Genomic DNA, 23165 nt, shown 5'->3' on the forward strand with positions numbered 1-23165 from the left:
TTTATTCGGGTATATATATATATATATATATATATGTTTTTGCGAGGTTTGGCACTGTAAATAGACAGAGACAGTTCCCGGACAGAGTCGAGGAGGAGGAGGAGGAGGAGGAGGAGGAGGAGGAGCAGGAGGAGACAGAGACAGAGACAGAGACAGAAAGCAGCAGCTGAAACCTGAATGTACGTGAAGATCGTCCAGACCTCTGCGTTCTGAGGACGCTCGGCTGCAACTTGGCATCATGCATGCACTTATTTTTATATATATATATATATATACGCTTTAGTTCATTATTCTGTCGTCAGAAGGAACTTGACCACGTTCCAACGCACGTTTTGGGAGAATGACACTTGTTCGGATGAGACGCTGTGTCTCTCAGCTGTAACGGTACTTTTATATCAGTAGACAGTAGACAGGCGGACGTGTAGCATTACTGAAACCCTTGTTGGAGGAGAGTGTACATTTCTTTGTGGTTGAAAACTCAGAGTGGGATCGTCCCACATTGTTTGTGAAGCACGGACATGTGGTGCTGAGACCGAGGTACTGGTCTGTTTTAATGTTTCACTAGTTTTAATGTGTTAATGCAGAGGCACCGACTGTTCTATACCAACCAGGGTGTTAAACACAGTTTGCTCTTTACAGTCTCTCTCTCTTTATTACGCCCCCTAAAACTTTTATTTTTGTCATGAAAACTATTCCATCAAGGCCTTCAAATGTTTTAAATGAAACTCTGCACCCTCCTTCCTCATGTTGTGACTGGCATCCATAAATACGTTAATTTGGCCCCACCCCCACAGCCCCGCCCACAAGTTGACGGGATTGGTTTGTTAGGTTTGTGACATCACAAGCTCTGGCTGTTTGAATTTGTTTCCTGTGGCACAGTCACACATGAGAAAATGTTGTTTCCCTCAATATGTCTTATTATATAAAGAATCACAAGGGCGACATGTTAACATGTTTAGAAACTTGATTTTGACCAGAGGACAAAAAGAAAAAATGTATCTTCCAAAGCAGATAAACTTGTAAAAAATATAAACCTTCAAGAGTTGAATCTCAGAATTGAACGTTACCAAGTGCCTTCCGAGAGCCAGTACTTTGCACCACAGTAGACGTGTGTGTGGATTGTGATTCTCCCAGTGTGTTGAACTGGGAGAAGACTTTTCTATAACTGCCTTTATATCGTCACTGTCATGATTTGTAAACAGATTTTTTTTATACATTGCTATACAGTATTTTGCATATGAAATAAACGTGTTCGTTCATGAATGAGCTTCTGTGTGGAGTCTTCATATCAAACATGTGGGAGGCGTGTTTATTAATTCCACGTGTAACACATGATGAGGTAACCGTTTGTCTTGTGCAGACTTGTGTTCATACAGCAGGATTATTGAACAACACAAAACACACAGGGTTCAGACATCCGAGCGTCTCAGAAGTGGATGTACGAGATCTGCACGTCGCCCTCGATCTCCAGCATGTCGATCTCGTTGAAGGACTGGAAGCGGTGGAAGAAGTCGAACAGGTGCTGCCCGTTCACAAACACCTTGAACCTCTGGTTCCCACAGCGAATCGACATCTGAGGGACACAAACGTGGAGACAGCACCAAGTCAAGGACAAGCAGGGAAATGAATAACGAGGACTGAAGATCCAAGAGGAAGACGTGACCTACATCAAAGTACTGTCCCTCCATGAAGGGGTTCATGGCGAGCTCCCGGTCCTCCTGACCCCAGCTTCCTCCCATCATGCTGTTCCTCACCACAACTCCCTCCCTCACTCTGGGGTTCATGTGGAAAACGATGTCCCGCGATCTGCTCACCACAAAGTTGATGGACATTCTGCAACACACACACACACACACACACAGGAGTGAGTGTCTGTTGGCACACACACTGCACCGTGGTGACGTGCACACACACACACACACACACACCTCTCTGCACCATAGGGCACCATGCCTCTGATGACGACGGTCCTCTTAGGGAACATCCCTCCTTGGATCATGCCGGAGTAGGGAACAGGCTTGAAACACACAGGAGAACACATTAGACAGGTCATGTAATGAACATATTAAAACTCTATAGCGCCACCTGTGACAATTCTGAGGTTTAACCCTAAGTTTAAAACTGCATTTCATCCGCATTACAGTAATGTTGCAGTGCAGTTCCTCTGTGTCACCACTAGAGGGGAGTGTCACTGTCTACAGGAATAGTGATGGAATGCTCACAACAATTTATTAACACATCCCCTCGTTATTCCACTGCCTGTTATCAGAGGCTGTAAATAAAGATGGACGACCTTACAGCTGCCAAGTGAATACAAAACATCTTGATCGCCCCCTGGTGGCTGGCTGCAGTATAGATCATAAACCCTGCCTCCTCCATGTTAACAGATGGGACATGGATACAAAAATAAGTACAAACTACACTTTAAATAGATTTTTTTTAATTTTAGGTAGATTCATATCACACTGATGTTTGTATTCGAGTCATAATTTGGATATTTGATAATTTGAAAAGACGCCATGATTGACAGCTCAGTCTGACTCGTGATGGGTCAAACAATCATTGACTGTACATGAGTGTGGAAGAAGTTCTACTCACAGGGTTGTAGACCGGCTGCCCTCCCATACCCTGGAATCAAAGAAACAGTATTAAGTAGGACGGACACAAGGAAGAAAGTGTGTTAGAGAAAATAGAAGACGAGTCAAGTTCCTCACCGGCAGGTTGGATCCTGGGTATCCTCCCTGAGGCAAAGAGAAGATCTATCAACTTGATGCCAAAGTCCATTAAATGCTTTTAAACTGTTGCAAGTTGGTTTGGGCTGAGTTTATATTAACTTTACAATATGTAAATAACAAACGTGAAATTATATTATGACATCGTGACATCTTTCATACCCCCATTCCACCTCCCATGCCTCCTGGATAGCCACCCTGTAAAAAGGACATGTTTAAATTCAGATTTAACGTGACTGTGATTCTGACATGAAATAAATGTATGCATTTGAATATTGATTATTATAAACCAAAGTATGAATTCACCCCCATGTCGCCTCCTGGATATCCTCCCTTTTGAAAAGAGGAGAATATGTTAAATTCTATATTTAGTTTAGAGACTTGGATCATAAACAAAAGCCTCATAAATATACTTACTCCATTGCCTCCTCCCATGCCTCCTCCATTGCCTCCTGGGTATCCTCCCTAGATATTAGAAATAGAGTAAAATGTAAATATCTGTCAAATATCAATATTTCACTGTACTTATATTTTCAAACACCAACGTACCCCCATGCCACCTCCTGGATATCCTCCCTGTGGAGCGGAAAACATGTTAAAAACTATTCAATGATGTTCAGAATGAAATAATGTATCTTTATTAGTTGACAGGCACTTACTTCCATGCCTCCTCCCATTCCGCCTCCCATGCCTCCTCCCATGCCTCCTCCCATGCCTCCTCCCATTCCTCCTCCCATGCCTCCTCCCATGCCTCCTCCCATGCCTCCTCCACCCTGAAAGATCAAACACAAGTGTTAACCAACAACAGTTTTACTCCCACAGCAGCACAAAGTGTATTTCTTGAATTATTCCTGCAGGAGAGCGGAGGGTCTCACCCCGATGACGTTGATGGTCTGGATGGAAACGTCTCCATCGATCTGCATCGCGCAAACTCTCTGCAGAGGAATCCGGTGTTCGAAGGTGTGGAAGTCGTTTCCGTTGACTTTGATCTGCAACCGCAAAAAATAATAATGGACATATACGTCATTATGGTCCAGTTATATATAAATGTGTTTTTAAATGTGCTCAACCAGAGATAAAACAAGTTATCACACTGTAAATGTCACATTTTATTGAAACCCTCCTATTTAGCATTTATAGCCAGAATATGAATATTTACTTAATGGTTTAAATAAGACTTATGTAGTAGTAAAGCACATGAGGTGTGTATTTATGTTTTTGTCATCAACTATGAGTCCATTTGTCAGTAGTATAAGTAGAAACTGGTGAATAAACAGATGTTGAATGATACAACGTTTATGTTTTTTACACTGTTAACAAAAAAAATGTATGTCTTCATAGTAGAATTTATGATTGTTTGCAAATATTGAACATTCAAATGAATACAAATGTCCTTTTGTCTGCTTACAACAGCATTAAAGTGCGTTATCAACTATAAATGTCTATATAGTGCTTGTAATGTGGGTTTTTCTATTTTGAAAAGACATATTCTGATATTATGATGTGTGAGCTTCAGGTTGGTGTCACCTGGTAGCCTTGTGACGTGATCATGATGACCATCTCAAAGTTCTCTCCCTTGCAGAAGGGCATGTCGCGGACCTTCTCCTCCGAATCCCAGCTTCCATTCTGACAAGTGTTGAACACCACTTTGTCCCAGCCGTCGAAGCGGGGGTTGAAGTGCAGGGCGATGTCGCTGGACTCGGACTCGCCGCAGAGCAGGTTGATGAAGAATCTGCAGAAAGCATCAAGGAGGCAAAGCAGAGTCCAGAGGCGACTGTGAAGCAGGTGGAGCCACAGAGAAACATGAAGATCTGTCTCCATAAAGAAACTATAGATGTCTTGACACACTCAGGTATGTACGGTGTTTGCTTTGCCTGCTGACGAGCTGTAAAAGCACCTTTCACAACTCAGATATGACTATTTTGAAAGGAGGAGGGATGGAGGATATAAAAGTGGAGCCGTGAGGGTCACGATTCTGCTTCGACAGAACAATGCAAAGAAACCTGCTCCACCCAGACTCGGATTACACAAGGTGTTCCTGCAGGTTTTTTAAAAAGGTTTTGGTTAAAGATTAAAAACAGAATGTGTGGGTATATCTGATAACACACCCTCACCTATGGAAGCGTGTAAAACACTATGTACTGCACCACACCCACAAGATCAACTAATAAACTGACCACGAGTTCAGATGATTACATGTTGAAATACTATGTTTGACATGTGTCCTGCTGAGGTCACCTGGTTATGTCCTCGGGGATGGAGCCCTGCAGGTAGATGGACGTCCCCTCCCTCAGGCCTCCGTAGATGGGCCCCAGGTAAGGAATCCTCTGGGAAGTGCATCACAGACACTTTACACATGTGTAGTCAATCAATTTGGTTCAAGCTTTACTTTACTTTACTTTACTTAATATTTGGTGGTGTTACTGATTACTTTTCAGATTAAGTCTTGATTTAATAAATTGCTTTCGTTCAACTGAACTTTCTAACACGTGAGAAACAGACGGTGTCCACTTGGTTCGTCATGTTGCAACATCTGACGTCTCCTCAGATGCTTTCACGTAAATATCTTCACACAAAGTATTTATATCATATAATGTAGTTTTTATATTTCATAAAGAAATAAAAAAACAAAATACTAATCCTACACAATGAAATCATTCTTGTTTGTACTTTGAAAACCAAACCGATTAAAGTAGTTAAATTCACCTTCAGACATTGAGGCATCAGTTTTAACAATGTAAAATATAATTTGGGTCATAAGTACTTTTACTCTCATACTTTTGATATTACTTTAAACATTTGAAAAGCAGCCTTTTCATTTGTAATGGACTATTTTCAGTAGTAGTGTAGTATTTTTGTTGTGATATAGCACTTTAGCTTGTGGCTACTTCTGGCTCAGCTACTTATTCCTGTTTTTCCATGTAAACGAAGCAAATATTATGAAAATATTATACAAATAAAAGACAAAACTCCTCCACAACTTCTCCTTCATAACTGTTGACATGTTAACAAACTGTCCTGACAACATATTCAATCCATTACAGAAAGAAAAGTTACAGAAAAAAGAATTTTCCAACAAATGAATTCACTTAATATCATAATTAAACTTAATTTTTATTTTAATTATTTGTCTAAACTATGTCACACCAGCATATTTTGTCGTCACGGCTGTTTAGTCCATTTGTATTAGTGCTATGCATCACCCACTGCATCGCACACACTGGGACCATCACGATTTAAAAGCTTCCAGCAGCAGCCGGTGTGGATACTCACAGGTCCATAGATGGGCTGATAGCCAGGAGGAGCGACAAAGGTCATGGCAGCGGCTGACACGGATGAGCAGTCAGAAACAGGAGGCTGGTGCCGGGAGCTGATCTCTGCTGGAGGCCTGGTTTTATACCGGTGATGAGGGAGGGGCTGGGCCGGGGACCGAACCCAGGCCTGCATCACCTTATTGACTTTGGCGGCACCAGAAGTCAAATTTAACCTTCGACCCAGTGGAGGAGCGGCACGTTACAACAAAGACAGAATGTGTGTTTTCACCCGAGTGTGGAGCACGTGAGGCAAAACCAACATAACTGAGACGTGCAGCTAAAACGAGGATTCCTCCGTGATACAGAGTATTCAGACACGTCAAAAATACACCTTTACATGTAGAGTATGGAAGTAAGAAGTATTTTACTGTTGCAACGCTTCACTTTATATAAAGTTGTGCAATCTGCAGCATCGCATCAGATATTATCAGCTCATCTTTTCAACGTTTGATCTCAATCTAGTAAAACAGACCAAACAATACAGAGAAGTTAAACTACCTCAAATATTTACTTCAAGTACTAAACTTTAGTGAAACTTAACATTTATCTGTGGAGACATGATCCCCCCCCATCAGGACTAAAGGAACTGATTGTGTGTATGATTCATGAATCATTGAGAAAACCCTGTCTGCCAAAGACAAACAGAAGCACAATCGGCTCTTATCTGCCACTCAGGTCTCCATTCACAGGTCTGCACATAAAACTACTTCATGGACGTCACAGCTTTTTACAACAAATCCTTCACAAAGTAAACATGTAAACTGAGTAAATCCCCAGAGAAATGCACAGAGATCAAACTCCTGCAATTACAATGTTTCTCTGCATTGTGAAATAAGTCTGTTTTTACTGTTTGAACCACCTTCAAAGTATGAAGGCTGTAAAAATCAAACAGCTAAAGTTATTATATCGATAAGTGTACTTTACTAATCTAAAGCAAAAGGAACATTTCTTTCATAAAGATTCAATATTCACATATTGCTTGAATGTCAGTGGATGATGCAATTGTACCTTTGTTAATATTGAGACTCAAAAGACACACAGGAACAAAATCTAATCAGATCATCTTCTGCATGAGATGGTGAAATCACAATTTAAGTCACATTATCACAGTATTGACATAAAATCAAAGAAAATATCAAAAAGTTTGTTTAAAGTTGTTTACTTTGTGTCGAGTTTTGTTCAGTTAAGCTGCGAAAAATGTTATTTTTGTTTTTTTAAAGAGGAAACAAGAACAAGTATTAACACACACACGCACAAAATGTTGCACATAAATAAGGACGCTGGTTCCGGTTCTCCTTAAAATAATCTGTTTATTCAGTATTGAAACACAGGGTTCAGTCAGAGGACTCTCAGTCAGGTGGAGCGCAGTGATCTGCACTCAGCTCCGTGCCATCCGCTGCCTCTGGGAGCGGCACATGCAGCACTTCAGAGCCGTCAGCGGGCGAGGTGCCGCTCGGCCTCTGACGAAGAAGAGTCGTGACGTCAAGTACAGGATGGAGAGGTTGTGAGTTCGAGTTCTGAACGAGGCGTAGCGATACAGAACCGTCTGAGATCAACGCACCGCACGTGGCTTTTTATTTGATCGAGAAAAAACAACTGATTTGCTGGATTCCCTAAAAATATCTATCATTAAAAACCTAACTAGCGAAAAACAACAAAAAGCTTCTACTCTTCTCTTCTGACTGCAAACTGGGCATTAACTCCTGTGAGAGACCGGTTCTCTTCACCTGTGTTTCACAAACAGGAACGCGCGACACGTTCATGTCCGACACAGTAGCATGGATTCATCAAAGCCCTAAAGAAAAATAAATATGTATCTATGATTTATGTAAAATACGTCTCTTCGTCAAAAGACCTCTAGGCGGCCTCGTCATTACTCAGTTATACAGATGACACGTCGGCCAAAATGTATACATTAAATACATTCATTACTTATTTTAATGCACTGACAACAAAACCTATTTGTGCATAAAGTGTCGTAAAGCAGGCTGTTGGCCAGAAATACAGACGGGCTAAAACGGTCGTCTTCAGAAGGTCTCATCTGCATATAAACAATAAATAAATAACCTTGGCATCCTCGTACGCAGGATGTGTGAGTCGCTATCTTATATGGCACAGAGACACCAGTGGAGATAGGGGGGGGGGGGGGGGCCACGTACATCCAGGGACCCATCGTAAGACTTCAGAGTGCAAACTGGTTTTCGTCAATACAGCCGATCCCCACCAGTATATGTCACGTATACTCCGTTTCGTGAGTTTGACAGGTCAGTTCAACAAAAGTTTTTTTTCCCCCACACGCCATCGAGATTCTACGTCTAAAACGTCCGCTCGGGATCCGTCAAAGATACGAGTGTGAGCAGCCGAATCGTTTCTTTTCAAAAAACGCTCTCAGCGAAACACCAGAAATCGGAAATGAAAATATCAAACAGCAGCAGCCACGTAGGAAAAAACCTTACAAACAATATAAATACTACACATCCACTCTAGTCTCAAATAAAAGGGTTAAAGCTAAAAATCTAAGCTATCAGGTGGGTAAAGCAGTGACGTTGCTATAGGCACTGTAATGTTTACAGCAGTAGCTACTGAAAGAGCCCGTTGTGTATATATTCTACACAGAAAAAGGCCATGTAGTGTTTTCATAGCGGAATAAAAAGGCCCCTGGCTTGTTGTGTCTTTTTATGCCTGTCTGATATTTTGTGATTCTTCTCAAATCTAAATCCTTCAACATTCTGCTGCAGTTGGTAACATTAGTGCAGTCGAAGTGTGCATAGCTTCAACGGAGGAGAGAAAAATGTGCAGAAAAAGGACAAAACAAAGACATAGACGCGTTTCCTCGCTCTGGACTTCCCTCCTCCTCCTCCTCCTCCTCCTCCTCCTCCTCCTCTTCCTCCTCCTCCTCCTCTTCACCCCTCCTCACGTTTTCTCCGTCAGACGCACATTCAGGACGCGGGACGTTATCCGAGCTGATCCTCATACTGCTTCCGGAAGCAGTCTCCGGCGGGGAAGAAGTCCCAGCATCGCTCCGAGTACATCTTCCACACGTAGGACTCCTGAAACACAGACGACAGAGAAGCTTAAGACGAGAGACACAGACACATAACAACTTCATTATCTCTTTTTACAATCATCTCTATATTCACTGACCTGTCCAGTGTGTTCTGTTTCATCTTTATTGATGAGATACATGAGGAAGAACCTGAAAGAGGAAAAGAACAGACACAAAACAGAACATCAACTTAAAGCTAAACAATAACAGAACAAATATCTGTCACATGTTCATATTAACTTTTGATATTAGGATAAAAAGAGTTGATGCCTATTGATCTGATTTAGGATCAAACCACAATAAACACAGGAATCTGAAACTCACATGTAGTTGGCCAAGTTGTGTTCCTCTAAGGTGTGCGTCTCGAAGCCGTGCGGCGTCGTGTCAAAGTAGTCGCTGCCGATTCCGCAGATGAAGCACTTGGTCTGTGGGGGGGAGAAACACACACAGACACTTCACATGAAAACACTTTGCTTCCTTCTTTGCTTGGAGCTGCAGGAGAGTTGAAGGTGGCTTTTCTGTAAAGTTCCCGGTTCCCTCCCTCAGAAACTCATTATCTTACCTCCATGTCCTCTCTGACCTGCTCCTGCTGGTCCCTCAGCTCTCCAAAGGCATCAATGATCAAACCTGACACACGCACACGCACACGCACACACACACACACACACACAGTGTTATTTCTTACTGGACTGAGGATCAGAGTGATTCACAACAACGTTAGAGTTTGTTGAGGGAGGTAAAGCTCTTGTTTTGTGACAGGTTTTCACAGCAAAATGTACTTTCCCTAAAGTTTCCTTGTGTATTCTCAAATTCTGACCAGTCCGGTTTTCCTAAAGCTTTTTAAAGTCTACAAATCAAGGATTTACACTTCCTTTGCACGTTAGGATCTGCAGGACTTTGCAAAGACTTTTTGAAAGAAGAAACTCTTTCGGTTTGAACTTGTAATTTAGTTTTGTTTGGCTTCATACGTGTACATCTTTTTGTATTTTCAGGTTTGTGTTATTTGTTTTCGTTTCAACTTTTTCTACTTTTCTGTTTTAGTAGGTGTGACTGGTTGTTTTTCTCTGTGTGTCAAACTGTGATATGATGGCGACGTGTCCGGGGTGTTTCTCCACCAATGTCTTCTTCCCCCCCGTGACCCTCACAGGACCCCGCCCCAGTTTTCCTTGTCAGCTTGTCTGCTCGTCTGTACCCTGGTGTTTCCTGTTCACGCTCCTGAGTTTCATTTATGTTTAGCTGTCACAGTTTTTTACTTCTGGACGACCTTTGTTCCAGCCGACCTGCCACAAAAGACTGTGGGACTGTTCCCTTATTCAATATTCCTCACTGCAGCAACCTGCCAAGCCCGAGCATCTAATTATCCACGATTAAATAATCAGTTCGAACCCTGGATGATGGCCAACAGGATGACGATGACAAAGAAGAAGAAGGTGATGTCAAACACGACTCGGTAGAGCTCGTATTCATCTCCAGCCGGGTCCTCGATTTCATCTCCAATACCACCACCAGCACGCACGCCGACATACATGTGGAAGAGGTAGCACTGCAGGAGGGAGAGAGCACAGGGGTCAGCTTCATGTTGTTTGACACATCAGAATAATCACGCCAGGGTTACTGCCCCTCCTCCACTCACTGTCATCATGTCGTCACACTTCATGTCCGGTTCGTCCTCGTCCTCACTCATGTTGTAGAACTTGCGGAAGAAGTTGAAGGCCACCACGGTGTAGAGGTACACCACCACCGCCAGCAGACCCACCGTCATCATCAGCTGCGAGGAGCACACACACACACATACGTCACCGGTGACAGATCAATTACAAAATGTATGACCGATGGGAAAAGGTGGAGCCGTGCAGACCTGTTTGCCGTTGTGAGTGACGGAGGACAGGATCGTGCGCAGGGTTTTCACACCCATGGCGATGTCCAGAAGATGAGCGGCGTAGAAGAAGTTGTTGTAGTGTCCGAGCAGAGACATCAACATGTACCACACCAGGTAGAGGAAGGTCTGCAACACGAGTCAGGGCTGTCAGCGACACCAAACTCCAAACAGACTCTGAATTATACTGAAAAACTGCTTCTTGAACTCACGTTGTCAGTGAACACGACACCAAACTTCCAGATCTGGTACTTGATGTCAATAGATGTGATCCTGCAGAGAGAGGGACACGTTTGTTCTGCTGCATTTGGGACATTAAACCGGTTCATTCAATGACTTGAGATGAAACTGTACATACCAGCTGAACATGGAGGTGTCAGGCTCAGGCTTCTTCTCATGCGTCATGGCGCTGACGTCCAGAGAAGCCAGGTCCATCCCGAGCAGCTCAGCAATCCTCTCTCTGCCGTAGATGTCTCCGTATTTGTCCAGCACCTGGAGACGCCGCACACAGACGTCAATTTACTACCAGATGCAGAAAACATGGTCGACCTCATGAGGCCAAAGCTGAAAAACTCACCTTTCTCTTCACAAACTTGTCCCAGTAGTTGTTGGGGAAGGAGCTGCATGGACAGAGAAACATGGTAAAGAAGTCTAACGCTGTGTATTACATGACATGCATACATATATCTATATTAAACATGACATTAATATGGATATTATTTGATTATTGATCATTTTGTCCTTGTTTCCATCTCTCTGATAATGGAGCGGGGGGGGGCTTACGGCGTGTTGAGCACCATTCTGTCCCACTGGCCCTTGATGTCGTCCTCCTCCGGCTGCTCGGTGACGTAGAGTCCGTCGAACTCCAGCTTTCTGGCCAGCTCCTTCTCCCTCTTGAAGATAACCAGAGGGACCTGAGAGCATCGAGCGGAAAGGGGACAAATAGACATGAGACATCCGAGCAAACACCAATAAAAACACAGGTGGGTTCTGGTGGAGCTGTGGCCGCTCACCTTGAGGCAGTTGTAGCCGATGATGCAGAGGATGGAGATGATGGTGTGGACGATACCGAAGAAAGCCATGGACGGTTGCATGTAACCCGATCTCTCCTCCAGGAAGTAGTACATGGGACCTTCTTCCTCGTCATCCTCTCCTCCGTCCTCCACTCCGGAGCCGTCTTCCTCCGCACCGGAGCCTTCAAACATGCCAGAGCCCTCAAACAGCCCGGAGCCCTCAAACTGACCAGAGCCCTCATAGTCGCTGGAGCCTGGAGGACTGTCGGACACCTGGGAAGAACAAGGATAGTCCTCAAGTAGATTATATTCATGTGGCATGAAAAGAAACTTCAAAAGAGTGACTTCATGTTGCTGAGGGACTTTGACTTGTTGGGTTATTAACAATTAAATGTATAAAAGGTGAAGTGGCACCTGCTGCAGGTGGAATGTCATCGATACTGGAGGTGTATGTGTGAAAGGCTTTAACTGCACAGACCTTGTAGAAGAGCAGGATGAAATTGAGAGCAAAGGAGATGAACAGGGCCAAGAACCGCAGGTTGTAGAAGTTACGAGAAAGGTAGTTCTGGAAGGAAAGACCCAGAGGAGTGAGTAAAACCTGTGTTCAGCAACATCAATATGAAAATATGTCAAGAAATGAAATAGAGAAGTGCTCACCATGAATTTAATCCTCTGAACCTCCAGCTCATTCCACAGCTCAAAGCCTTGCTCGGCAGGTTTCTTCTCCTTCTTCGCCTTGGTCTTCACCACCATTTCCTCCATCTCCTCCTCTGGCTCTAGCGCCTTCACCTCGGGTTCGGGTTCCACCTTCGCTTTCTTCTCTCCATTCTCAGTGCTGGAAAAGACAGAGACATGAAAACATGCTGCGGACCCAGGATCAGCACTTTGTTACATATCTGAAAAGTTGACGACTCCACAACATATCTCAGATCCTCCAGCTGGGCTTTCCCATCATACATCACTCCCACTTCGGGATTCAGTGTCTTGTACAAACATGTGGAGGAGCTGATGATCGAACCCCTGACCTTCCGGTTAGTGGACGACCCGCTGTACCTCCTGAGCTACAGCCACCCACGGCGTATTCTTGACTACTAGTATGGTCAAAACTAATTTAACAGAAGCTGCCGACAACTTACTCTGCTTTCTCAGTCTCTGGAGTCTCTGGTGCAGGTTGGACAACTTCTTCCTCTCCTGGTCCCACCGTAGCCTCCAACTGTTTCAATCACACTCAACAGTTAACTAATGCAGAGCAAACACATCAACGCATTGACAGTCGACAACCACGAGACGGAACATCTCACCAGCTTCCTCTTCAGCAGCGGCGTGCCCTCTGGAGTTGGAGGCTCTTCAGTCGTCGTCTCGCCAAAGTCTCCGAGTCCCCCGGGAGTATTGAAGCCAGGCAGGCGTCCCCCTTCCCTGTCCTCGCCATCATCCTCTTCCTCCTCTCCGCCGACTGCATCTAAGAGTTCCGCCGCTTCATCCGCATCTTGAACATCTCGAGCTCCGGGTTCAGGTGGCAGGTCCCCGTGAACCTCATCCTGCGTTGGATCCGGCATACTGGCCAGGATCTCTGTCACCGTCAGCTTCTTGGCGCCCTCCACTAAGCCTCCGCCGAACAGGACTTTCCATATGAATGTAAAGAAGCCCTTACATATGCTGTAGACGAACATCAGGATTCCCATCACAACAGTGTAAATGAATGTCACCAGGCCGATCACGATCTCCTTCACGGTCATCTTTCGGAGTTTGCGGTAGCGACGCCGCAGGTTACGGAAGGTGAACATGCCGAAGAAGTCAACCACGCTCTTCAGGAAGTCGGCGAAGGCTGAGGTCGACTCTGGAGCTTCGTCTTCTCCATTGCCCTCCTCACCTTCTGCAGACTCTACTTCCTCGCTTGCACCCTCCTCTTCCTCCTCGTCATCTTCCTCCTCTGCACCGTCTCCCTCTGGCTCGGAGATGGACGCAGCGATGTTCATCTCAAAGATGGTGTCCTCACAGAAGTTCACAAACATCTCCATTTTCTCGCTCTCGCCGCCCTCATTGACCACGTCAAAGATGAACTGTCGCTTGGACTCTCTGACCTGCGGCATCTCCCACTGGTTGCGGTTCGCCTCGCTGATTTCAAAATAAATGCGCTCAATCTTCCTGCTGGCTCCCATGATCTCAATGCGGCCGAGGTACGGGCGGAAGTAGTTGAGCACGCTGTCCGCCTGCTCCAGGAAGTTCTGCAGGCGAGTGTCGTGAGGTACGTGCTCCGACAGGTTTGTGAGCAGAACAGCAATATTGAAACCGATGTCTTTTGCTGGCTCCTGGAAACGATCAGCAAACTCCTCGAAGTTGATCATCTCGTTCTCGTCGGCCTCTGAGCAGGAGAGGAGGAACTGGATTTCTGAGGGAGAGTATTGCTTCTGGCTGTCCATGGCCTTGGAGAAGTCCTTCTTGGAGATGAGCCCACGCGGGTCAGTCACGTAGTCTCGGAAGGCATCGGACGCCACTATGTCCTTGAGCTTCAGGAACATGTCGAAGAACTTGAGGATCATCTCCACGTTGCTGGAGGACTCCACCAGCATGTCGACCATCTGCCGAGCAATCGTGCCATTCACCACGTTGCCTGGAGAAGCACAAGGTGACGGAGGTGAGGGGAGTTCAAAAGGTTTGTGACTGAAAGAGCAAGCGCGTCATCGGACTTCATACCTTCAAGCAAAGACAGAAGCATCACGACCATGTCTTTCTGCAAATCCAACAGTTCCTTCAACAGCCCAATCTGACTGGAATCCTGCGAAATCGCCCCCAAACACAAACAAGACAGTAGAGAAAACAATATTCTTAGGATGTGGACAGACATGAGAGCATGTGTGTTTCAGCTCTTGAGACATAAAACGTTGAAGAGACGCTACCTCAGAATGGGCTCTACTCCAGAAATGATCCTGGGTTTGCATTGTTAAATAGAGAATATGCATTTTTAACATGGTAAACAGTAACACTCTATGTGATGGAGAGCAGGACACACACTGGAGGACAGGTATAAAATGGGGGGGGCGGGGAGGGGACGCGCCGTGCTAGACAGCTCTGCCTTTTCTCCTTTATCAGGAAAAGTGTCTGCAGCACAGGAGCGATGAAGACATAGAGGTATTGGGAGACGCTGATCTTAGCGCTCCTGAAGACCTGCACCAGCAGATAACAAGAGAATAAAGTGGTTGTCAGGCTGGTGGAGATCTAGAGGAAACGGGACGTCAGCTCAGGCAAGTGTCACGAGCCGGAGGGAAGTCACAGAGGAAACTTTCAAAAGAAACAGCAAAACATAAACAACAAGCTGCTGAATGAACAAAGGCAAAGCGAGATGTTTAAATCAATCATTCAATAATCTTTTGAATGGACTCTACAAGTTCAAATACATTCTTATATATTAGTTTTGAAATAAAACCAAAAAATGTCAAAGTTTCTAGCGTGTTAAAGCCATATTGAAGAATTTTTTTTAGGATTTTGAGAATGTCTCATTAACTTTAATGAGAAAAAGGCTCAAATCCTATTACGACAATAAAGAAAACAGTATTTTAGGAAATAAGCAGCAAGGAGAACACATGCTCGCCTTCGGGATCCAAAAATCCTGAATCAATGTGATTGTTTCTTGAGAAAATATTAAAAAAAACAATAAACATGTAGACGTAGATGTGACAAAACAAAAGCTTCACAGTCGAACTTCCAAACATTTCTCCTCCACAAAAGAGACAAGTTTCTCCGAAGTGCTGAAGTATTTAGTTATTTATTAAACTTGTGCTTAAATATAACTTAACAGGAGAATCCAACTTCCTCATTTTAATGCAGGCGACTGGTAAAACCACACAGAGCCTAAAATATCTACTGTATTCTTGTAATCTCAGATTTTCTTTCCTGGTAATGGCCCAAATACTCTCACAAATTCCTAAAGCATATTTATACTTGATTAATATGTTGAATCTGTCTGAACATGCAGTGTTTCTACCTGCTGTACACTTTAACTACTCTAACTGAATACATGGCTTGTTAGAAAAAACAAAAAACGTGAAAAGCTGGTGAACCTGGCGAATGCAAAGAGAAGCCGTGAGTTGCTGCAGATGAAATACACAAAGGGAAGGAGGGGGGGGGGGGTGAAGCCGGTTGTTAAACTGTGGATTAAACAACATGGTGAAGTGTGAGCCCCTCGGGAGAAAAGCATGGTGGGATATTAAATGGGATGATAATTGATAATCGCAGAGAGACACAGAATCTTACGCCGTTTCGTTGTCCAGGGTCGGGGTGCATCTAACGGGGGGGGGGGGGGGGGGGGGGGGGGGGGGGGTTACACACCAGAATAAAAATGTCATCAACAACATTTTTACTTCATTTTTGTATTTAATGGAAAATATTTCTTTCATTATAAAGAACTGCAACTGCTGTCGTCTCCCCACATCTTCAAAATTATAATTATCAGACCAACACCTGATTACAAATAGATACAAGATATTTTATCCATTAAAACAGGTCGGAGTGGTTTTAAATTGCCACTTACAAGCTTTAATGCTGTGGCTGATTTGTGATAAAGTAAATAGTAATAGATGATATAAATAATGAATAACAAATCATTTTTAAACTAATATGACCACAACTCATCTTGTACAAACTCTTGTAAAAGTTATTCTTTCTATTTTTAAAAAGAGATCCCATAAAAAACATATTACAAGATATAAAAATACAAAAATGTCTTTTTTTTTTAACTGCAGCATCAGTAGCAAACATCACACACAGTTAGAGCAGGAGGAAACACTGTTAGGTCAAACAGGTCACAGACACACAAAGCAAACGCACAATCAAACCTCAGCACTGGTCAGTACGAAGGGAGACGATATTCAAATTAATTAGGTGAGTAGGATTAGAGGTTTTTATACAGAATCAGAAGGTGTCAAATAATAAAAAAATAGAATCAAAGGAAGAAAAATGAAGACTGATCGTTTTCAGACGGACTAAGTTTTTGAATCAGACTGTTTCCGCCGTCTTTACTGGAGTTAGACGCTCGTGCAGAAAGTCAAGAAGCTTTTAGGACCTTTAACAGAACTGTGTCAATGAATTATTACATAATTGCCTTTAAATAGTTTGAGCCCATATTGTGTAATTTCTAATATTATATGGATTTAAGCCAACAAGTACAATGTTGTGTAAATACGTATACTTATACATGTACATATACACATCATGTAAAATATCTCAGTAAAGAGGCAGAAACAATCTGACAGAGGAAAGAGGAAGAAAGCTGGTTAAACTAAAAAAAGAAGTAAACAAAAACAACAGTTTGATTGAAAAGAAGACAAAGAATAATCAAATAAATACATACTTTACTCTGCAGGAACCATGAGAGAGACAGTTCACAAGATTAGTCAAAACTCAACGTGGAAACGTGAAGAAAAAATATGTTTTTTAAAAATGTGTTTTATAATTCACAGAGAATTATAGATTCTACAGAGACGATCCCAGAAATGAAATAATGTAAATGCACAGCGACACAAATACTAAGTGTGCGTTTGTTAGGATGTTTCTCACCTGAGCGAGTTTCATCATCATGTGAGCGAAGACGTGCAGGAAGCCGACGACAGCGTCCCACAACCTGCTGTGGGCCAGTGACTGCTGGTTTCCAGTACAGGGACCCTGATGGTGACGAGAGGTGGAAAGTTAGAGCTGTGGGAGATACTAGTGTCTTTGTTTCCCTGCACACGAGCTGAGGTGAGACCTTCTTACCTGGATGTACTCAGTCAAGCTGTTGAAGACCTGCTTGGCCACAGTCATGGCTTTGGAGAAGTTCCTCTTGCCAGGCTCATCCATGATGTCTTTCCCTGAGTAGTACCAGTAGAAGTCACTGATGGACTCCTGCAGACAGAAGGAGTTCAGGATGTTAATGTATAACGTTGAGGAACCTGGAGTTAGTGTTGATTCAGTGTGAGACAGGGACCTGCAGTCGCAGCAGGTAGTCCACAGTGCAGATGATGATGTTGATGGTGGTGGTGCTGCCTGTCTGAGTTCTCAGGTAATTCTGAAAATCTGATCACAGAAAACAAGATTGAAAAATATAGTTTTCAACAATTCAAATAGTATAAATACTTCAAATCTAGTACAAACATAAAGGCAGAATGTCCCAACAGTCAAACGTCTACTTAACAACTCAGGTAGAGGATAATAAATCAGTGGTTCATTGCCTTTGTCTCTGCTGGACATTAAACCATCCTGATGTGCAGAGAAGAGACAGCCCCCCCCCCCCCCCCCCCCCCAGTGACTCACCGTTATTGTGACCCTCGCAGAGAAGCTGCAGGAAGCGGAAGAGGTCACATGTAAACTCATCGTCTGCCATCACTTTCTCATCTGGACAGAGGAAGGAGAACAAATGCAAATGAGTCTGTGCAAAAAATGAAAAGTTTTTATTCCGTTAGAAAACACAGTTACAATGGAAACCAGCACAGAGGATTAGGTGTGTTAAAGGAAAACACCAGTGAACAAAGCTACTCTGCTGCTATTTCACTTTTTTAAAGTTTCTCCTGAATCACTTTGCTCATCAGTCTTAACACTGTCTTCTTATCATAGACAGATAGAGAGATAATCCCGTTTATCACAGCAGCCTAAAACAAGAATAGGATAAAAATAGAAGTTTATAGGTGTAGTATATAAAAAAAGATATGTGTCCTAGCTCCTTGCATTAAAAACTTTTTATTGATTTTTATTTATTCACGGAAAGGAACAGGAAGGTCAAAGCAATAAAATAACACACTGGTTAGAAAATCCATCTTAACAAGTCATTAAAGCTATTTTAGGTCCAATCAGATTTGTGGCCATTAAATGAAATAATTGTGCTTTTCAGAGACAACGAGTTAAACGTATTTTTCCCATTGAAATGCATAACTATGAAAACATGGAATCTTTCATTGAAAAAAATAAGTTAAAAGTATTTTCATCTCAACGTTTTTATTGTGTTTTTAAAAAATAAATGTGAATCAGACTTGTTAAGAAGGATTAAATGTTATTTTAATATTAGACTAATGAATCTGTGTTAATTAAAATCAACACTGGTGAAATGGTGATAAATGAATTTTAATTGAACACTGCAAACTGCTCCAGTGAAGTGAAACGTGTAGTAGTAAATATTAAGCAAATATTCTGAACAAAACTCGTATCGACCAGTGAGTGGTACATTGTTTGGGGCACATGTATGTAGTATGTTCTGCGCTATGCGTGTGTCTGTGAAGAAGCGTGAAACAAAAACAGTGAACGTGTTACATCACCTCAGACTTTGTCTTCTTTCATTTGAACATGTTAGTTAAAAAACAAAGAGTCTCTGTCCGTGTGTCAACAGGAGCCGGACGGGACTCCAGGCTTCTTTCCTCTGGCTCCCCCCCCCCCCCCCCCCCCCCACAAAACCTTACCACTGTTTGTTTCTCCAAATACTTTTTGAAAACAGGTCACATCACATTTAAAAAATACACGGATAAATGAAGACACAGTTCACAAGTGGAAAAACAGATATGTACGTACACAGAATAACACAGAGGACACGAGTGTGACGGTGAGCACAGAGACAAGGTGAAGACACACAGACATGCAGGACAGATCTACTGAACTCTGCAAACTCCAGTGAGCTGAGAGAATGGGAGATAAATAAAAACACACACTGACGTATGTCGGATGCTGGGAAAATGCAGATTGTGTGAGTTAGAGCCTGTAGTTGTCTAGTTGTGGAGCTAAAGAATGACAGCTCGGCTTTTTACGTGTGTTTTCACTTAAATATTTATAATCCCATTCATCAGAAAATAAACATTTTACAGATTTCTATGAACATGCCTTCAAAAGTGCCTTCGGGTCGGGACAAGTTCCAAAAAAACAACTTGTGTTTCTCAAAAATGCACAAACATGCTCAGAAGTAACGACAAAAAGAGTCGGGGCTGGAATGTGTAACCATAGAGACGAAGGTTAAATGATATCCCATATCTGTAGGAAGCAAAGGGCCACATACAACAGAGTCAACTGGTTATTATGGGAGCAAAAGACAAGACTACAGGTCATGTGAGTGCATCACTTTGCACGACTACATCTCACATTACGGAAAATGTGACCCCCGTCCACGCCTCGTATTTACATCTGTCCTGAGGGATCTGATCAAGAGGTCGGGGCTGAGTTCAGATCTGAACCCACCCAGAGTCAGGACGCATCTTAATGTGAGGGGTCAACAGACAAACTTACACTGGCCACTTGTGATGGTTGAAACCTGTTCTGAACAACGACTGTTCACATGGACACCGATATTTAGATTTAAACCCAAAGACAATATTCTGAATATACTATCATACTTAAGGAATAATCAAATTAATAAATGTGGAGTATTCGGTCCTTAGTCACATTATGTGGACACATCTTCATCGCATTATAACATCTCAAGACGCATTGAGATTTGTATGCAGTGGCTTTACACAGATATTGTAGTGGGTGAAGCAACTGGAGGCTTTTAATGGCTTTATTGGACCGGAGGGAGAGTCTAGTTGGGAAAGGGGGACAGAGGGACGGACAGAGAATGGTGGGACGACACGCAGCAAAAGGGCCACAGGCTGGAATCGAACCCGGGCTCAGAGATTTTTCCTACTGCAATTCATTTCAGACATTTGAAGGACACAGGGTCGGTGCAGCTCTACTTGTGAGAGAGGAAGAGTTACCGCCTTGGCATTGACTGCGTTGTCAGAGTTACAGTAGATCTGTGATGAAAACACTCAAGGACAAAAGTCTAACTTTACAATCACTTCCCGAGGGAAAAAGGGGCAGAGACGCAATGTGTGACTGTAACTTCAGCAGCATGTGCATCGACGCCTGGCTTCTTTTATACGATGTAACACAAGAGGAAGTGACTGTAAAGTCAGATTTCACTTGTTCCTTGAGTGTGAAATGAAATGCATATTAAGTCCACAGCAAGGAGAAGACTAGTGAGGTGATGACTGAGAGCGAAGAGAGACAGAGGGAGGAGGAGGAGGAGGAGGAGGAGGAGGAGGAGGAGGGAGAGAAGGTTTGACAGCAGAGTTTCATTTACCACGTTCTAGCTTCTTATCTGAGAACCGCAAGAGCAGCAAATAGATGAGTGGGGGCGACGTGGGGGGGGGGTAAATGAAATGGGCAAAGTGAACGAGGTGTGGGGGAGAGAGAGAGAGAGAGAGAGACAAAGAGAGTGAGTCCAAACATCTCATGGCTGTCAGTGGACGATCAACAGTTTCAAACATCAGTCAAAATGCTGCCACGGCTCTAAACACTCGACACACACAACATACCTGCAACCAGGCACACACAGGCACATACAGACACACAGAGACACACACAGACACACACAGGCACACACAGACACACACACAATAACACAATAACACACTACACAATACAACTACAAATACAAAATCAAGTGAAGTGTGTGTGTGTGTAAATGTGTGTGTGACAGTAGGAAGCTGTCCGTCATACTCACTGGTGCCTTCCTCTGAAACCATCCCAAGTCCTTCAGCCTTGTTTTGTCTCTCAAACGCATTCAGATCCAAAACGCTGTCAACACCAAACACTCACAGTCACTTTAAGTCACTTTAACGATCTCTACTTCCAGTTTAAACAAGACTCGTAAGTAATTCAAACTCAGGAAAGGTGAAAAACTAAAAAACACGTTGCATGTGAGTTCATCACGAACCTGCAGGTCTGCATCAGAGCCTGAACGCTCAGGAAGAATCCCACGTCCTTTTTATCCTTCAGATAATCCAGCATCCTCTGCACACAGACGGAAAAAGATTTAGGATCATCAGTCACACTGGGGTTAGACTGTGAGATGTAGAAATATAACTGCCTAGACTTAGTTTACCTGCTGTACGTCACTGTTGCCTCCATTGAGGATGGAGATTCCCAGTTTGAGAGTAGAAGAAACCATGGCTCCAGGTTCGCCTGAAACAAGTGCAGACGTCAGTTGTATGGGAAACTTTTAATTTAATAGACCATCTCCACCATCACAATTGATATTTTAGCAATGCATGTCAAATCTGTGTCACCCCTGGTATCTGTGGGATTCGGATCTTACTTCCTGCTCCACATGCAAACACACACATGCATCATTTCTCTTCATAAAGACCGAACAATGTTGTTTTTAGCCGGTATGAGTCTGATCTGTCTGCCAGTGTGTGTGTGTGTGTGTGTGTGTGTGTGTGTGTGTGTGTGTGTGTGTGTGTGTGTGTGTGTGTGTGTGTGTGTGTGTGGGGGTTAGCAGCTACCTTTGCAGGCACTGATCATCTGCAGCACCATCTCCGCAGCCCCACGGTTGTGTAGACGGGACTGCTGGTACAGAAGCCTCTGTTTCTCCGTCTCCTTTTCCTGTGGAGGAGAGCAAGAGGGACACGGCTGTAACCCTGCAAACAGTCTGCACTGCCCCCCACACGCACACACACACACTCAGACACACACACACTCACACATACACAAACATGTGTACGGACGCACAGTCTCTTCCATTGGAACACGACGTGGATTAGTGGTGATCGTTATTCCAGCGGTCGACGTCTTCTCGAGGCAGCAAACATTCGATAGCAGCAAACATTTATTTCCCAGAGCACGACACACACGTCACACACGTCACACACGTCACACACGACACACACGTCACACACGTCACACACGTCACACACTCTTCTGACGAAGAACCGTAGTTTTCTGAGCAACACTTACAGCATGCGACTGCTTACAACAGAACCACATAGTGACGAGCTGCAGTCACGCTGCCTGCAACAGTGTCATGTGGCTCCTGTCCGAGGGAAATGCATTTACTTTAATTCACTTTGCATATTCTTTACTTTAAGAGTTTAAGAGTTGATTTACTCCTGCGAAGTCGCTGTACGATTATAATTTTGTATTTACTTTAAGCAAAATATCAATGTTGGGATATTGACAATTAAAGTTCTACATTTGCTATTTGACTTGAAAAGAATTACACTTTCTAGAAAACTTTTTCCAGTTTGAACAACTTTAACAAAATGTAATGATATTATTTATCGTGTTTATGAAGATATTGTTTACTTTTTGTTAATATACAATATGATATGAAGATTTTAAATTATTAAAACAGTTAAACTGTGTGATGTAAAACTACGTTGTACTAAATACAATATGCTAATTAACTGCTGT

The 23165-nt window shown here is 43.3% G+C and overlaps 2 protein-coding genes across 13 annotated transcripts in view; both read right to left on the minus strand.

Annotated features, from left to right (window-relative positions):
• Nucleotides 1-1282: 1282 nt before the first annotated feature.
• Nucleotides 1283-6520, minus strand: LOC117772402 (galectin-4-like). Its single transcript, XM_034603511.1, has 14 exons — nt 6006-6520; nt 4971-5059; nt 4260-4464; nt 3608-3721; nt 3392-3505; nt 3282-3308; nt 3150-3197; nt 3039-3065; nt 2895-2930; nt 2715-2741; nt 2599-2628; nt 1929-2017; nt 1668-1833; nt 1283-1573 (listed from the first exon to the last, which is right to left on the minus strand). The coding sequence occupies exons 1-14, from the start codon at nt 6177-6179 to the stop codon at nt 1427-1429; spliced, it is 1293 nt and encodes a 430-aa protein (XP_034459402.1). The 5' UTR covers nt 6180-6520; the 3' UTR covers nt 1283-1426.
• Nucleotides 6521-7622: 1102 nt separating this feature from the next.
• Nucleotides 7623-23165, minus strand: part of ryr1b (ryanodine receptor 1b (skeletal)) — a 61734-nt gene continuing 46191 nt past the window's right edge. For 3 of the 12 annotated variants that reach the window (XM_034603454.1, XM_034603452.1, XM_034603450.1), the window contains 29 exons: nt 22259-22358; nt 21856-21935; nt 21688-21764; nt 21475-21548; nt 21052-21069; nt 18267-18347; nt 17941-18029; nt 17730-17858; nt 17535-17639; nt 17329-17334; nt 16233-16262; nt 14879-14908; nt 14676-14757; nt 13283-14592; nt 13118-13194; nt 12639-12816; nt 12460-12546; nt 11982-12254; nt 11752-11882; nt 11546-11588; nt 11327-11460; nt 11181-11241; nt 10951-11097; nt 10726-10860; nt 10479-10635; nt 9655-9719; nt 9417-9517; nt 9191-9242; nt 7623-9096 (listed from right to left, as the gene is read on the minus strand). In XM_034603454.1, the coding sequence (XP_034459345.1) occupies nt 9001-9096; nt 9191-9242; nt 9417-9517; nt 9655-9719; nt 10479-10635; nt 10726-10860; nt 10951-11097; nt 11181-11241; nt 11327-11460; nt 11546-11588; nt 11752-11882; nt 11982-12254; nt 12460-12546; nt 12639-12816; nt 13118-13194; nt 13283-14592; nt 14676-14757; nt 14879-14908; nt 16233-16262; nt 17329-17334; nt 17535-17639; nt 17730-17858; nt 17941-18029; nt 18267-18347; nt 21052-21069; nt 21475-21548; nt 21688-21764; nt 21856-21935; nt 22259-22358 (3948 nt within the window). In that variant the 3' untranslated portion in view covers nt 7623-9000. The remainder of the gene's footprint in view (nt 9097-9190; nt 9243-9416; nt 9518-9654; nt 9720-10478; nt 10636-10725; nt 10861-10950; nt 11098-11180; nt 11242-11326; nt 11461-11545; nt 11589-11751; nt 11883-11981; nt 12255-12459; nt 12547-12638; nt 12817-13117; nt 13195-13282; nt 14593-14675; nt 14758-14878; nt 14909-16232; nt 16263-17328; nt 17335-17534; nt 17640-17729; nt 17859-17940; nt 18030-18266; nt 18348-21051; nt 21070-21474; nt 21549-21687; nt 21765-21855; nt 21936-22258; nt 22359-23165) is intronic. The other 9 variants (XM_034603461.1, XM_034603460.1, XM_034603456.1 and 6 more) reach the window with 4 other exon arrangements.

This window comes from Hippoglossus hippoglossus, chromosome 13 (genome assembly GCF_009819705.1).
Source record: "Hippoglossus hippoglossus isolate fHipHip1 chromosome 13, fHipHip1.pri, whole genome shotgun sequence".
Classification (NCBI taxonomy): domain Eukaryota; kingdom Metazoa; phylum Chordata; class Actinopteri; order Pleuronectiformes; family Pleuronectidae; genus Hippoglossus; species Hippoglossus hippoglossus.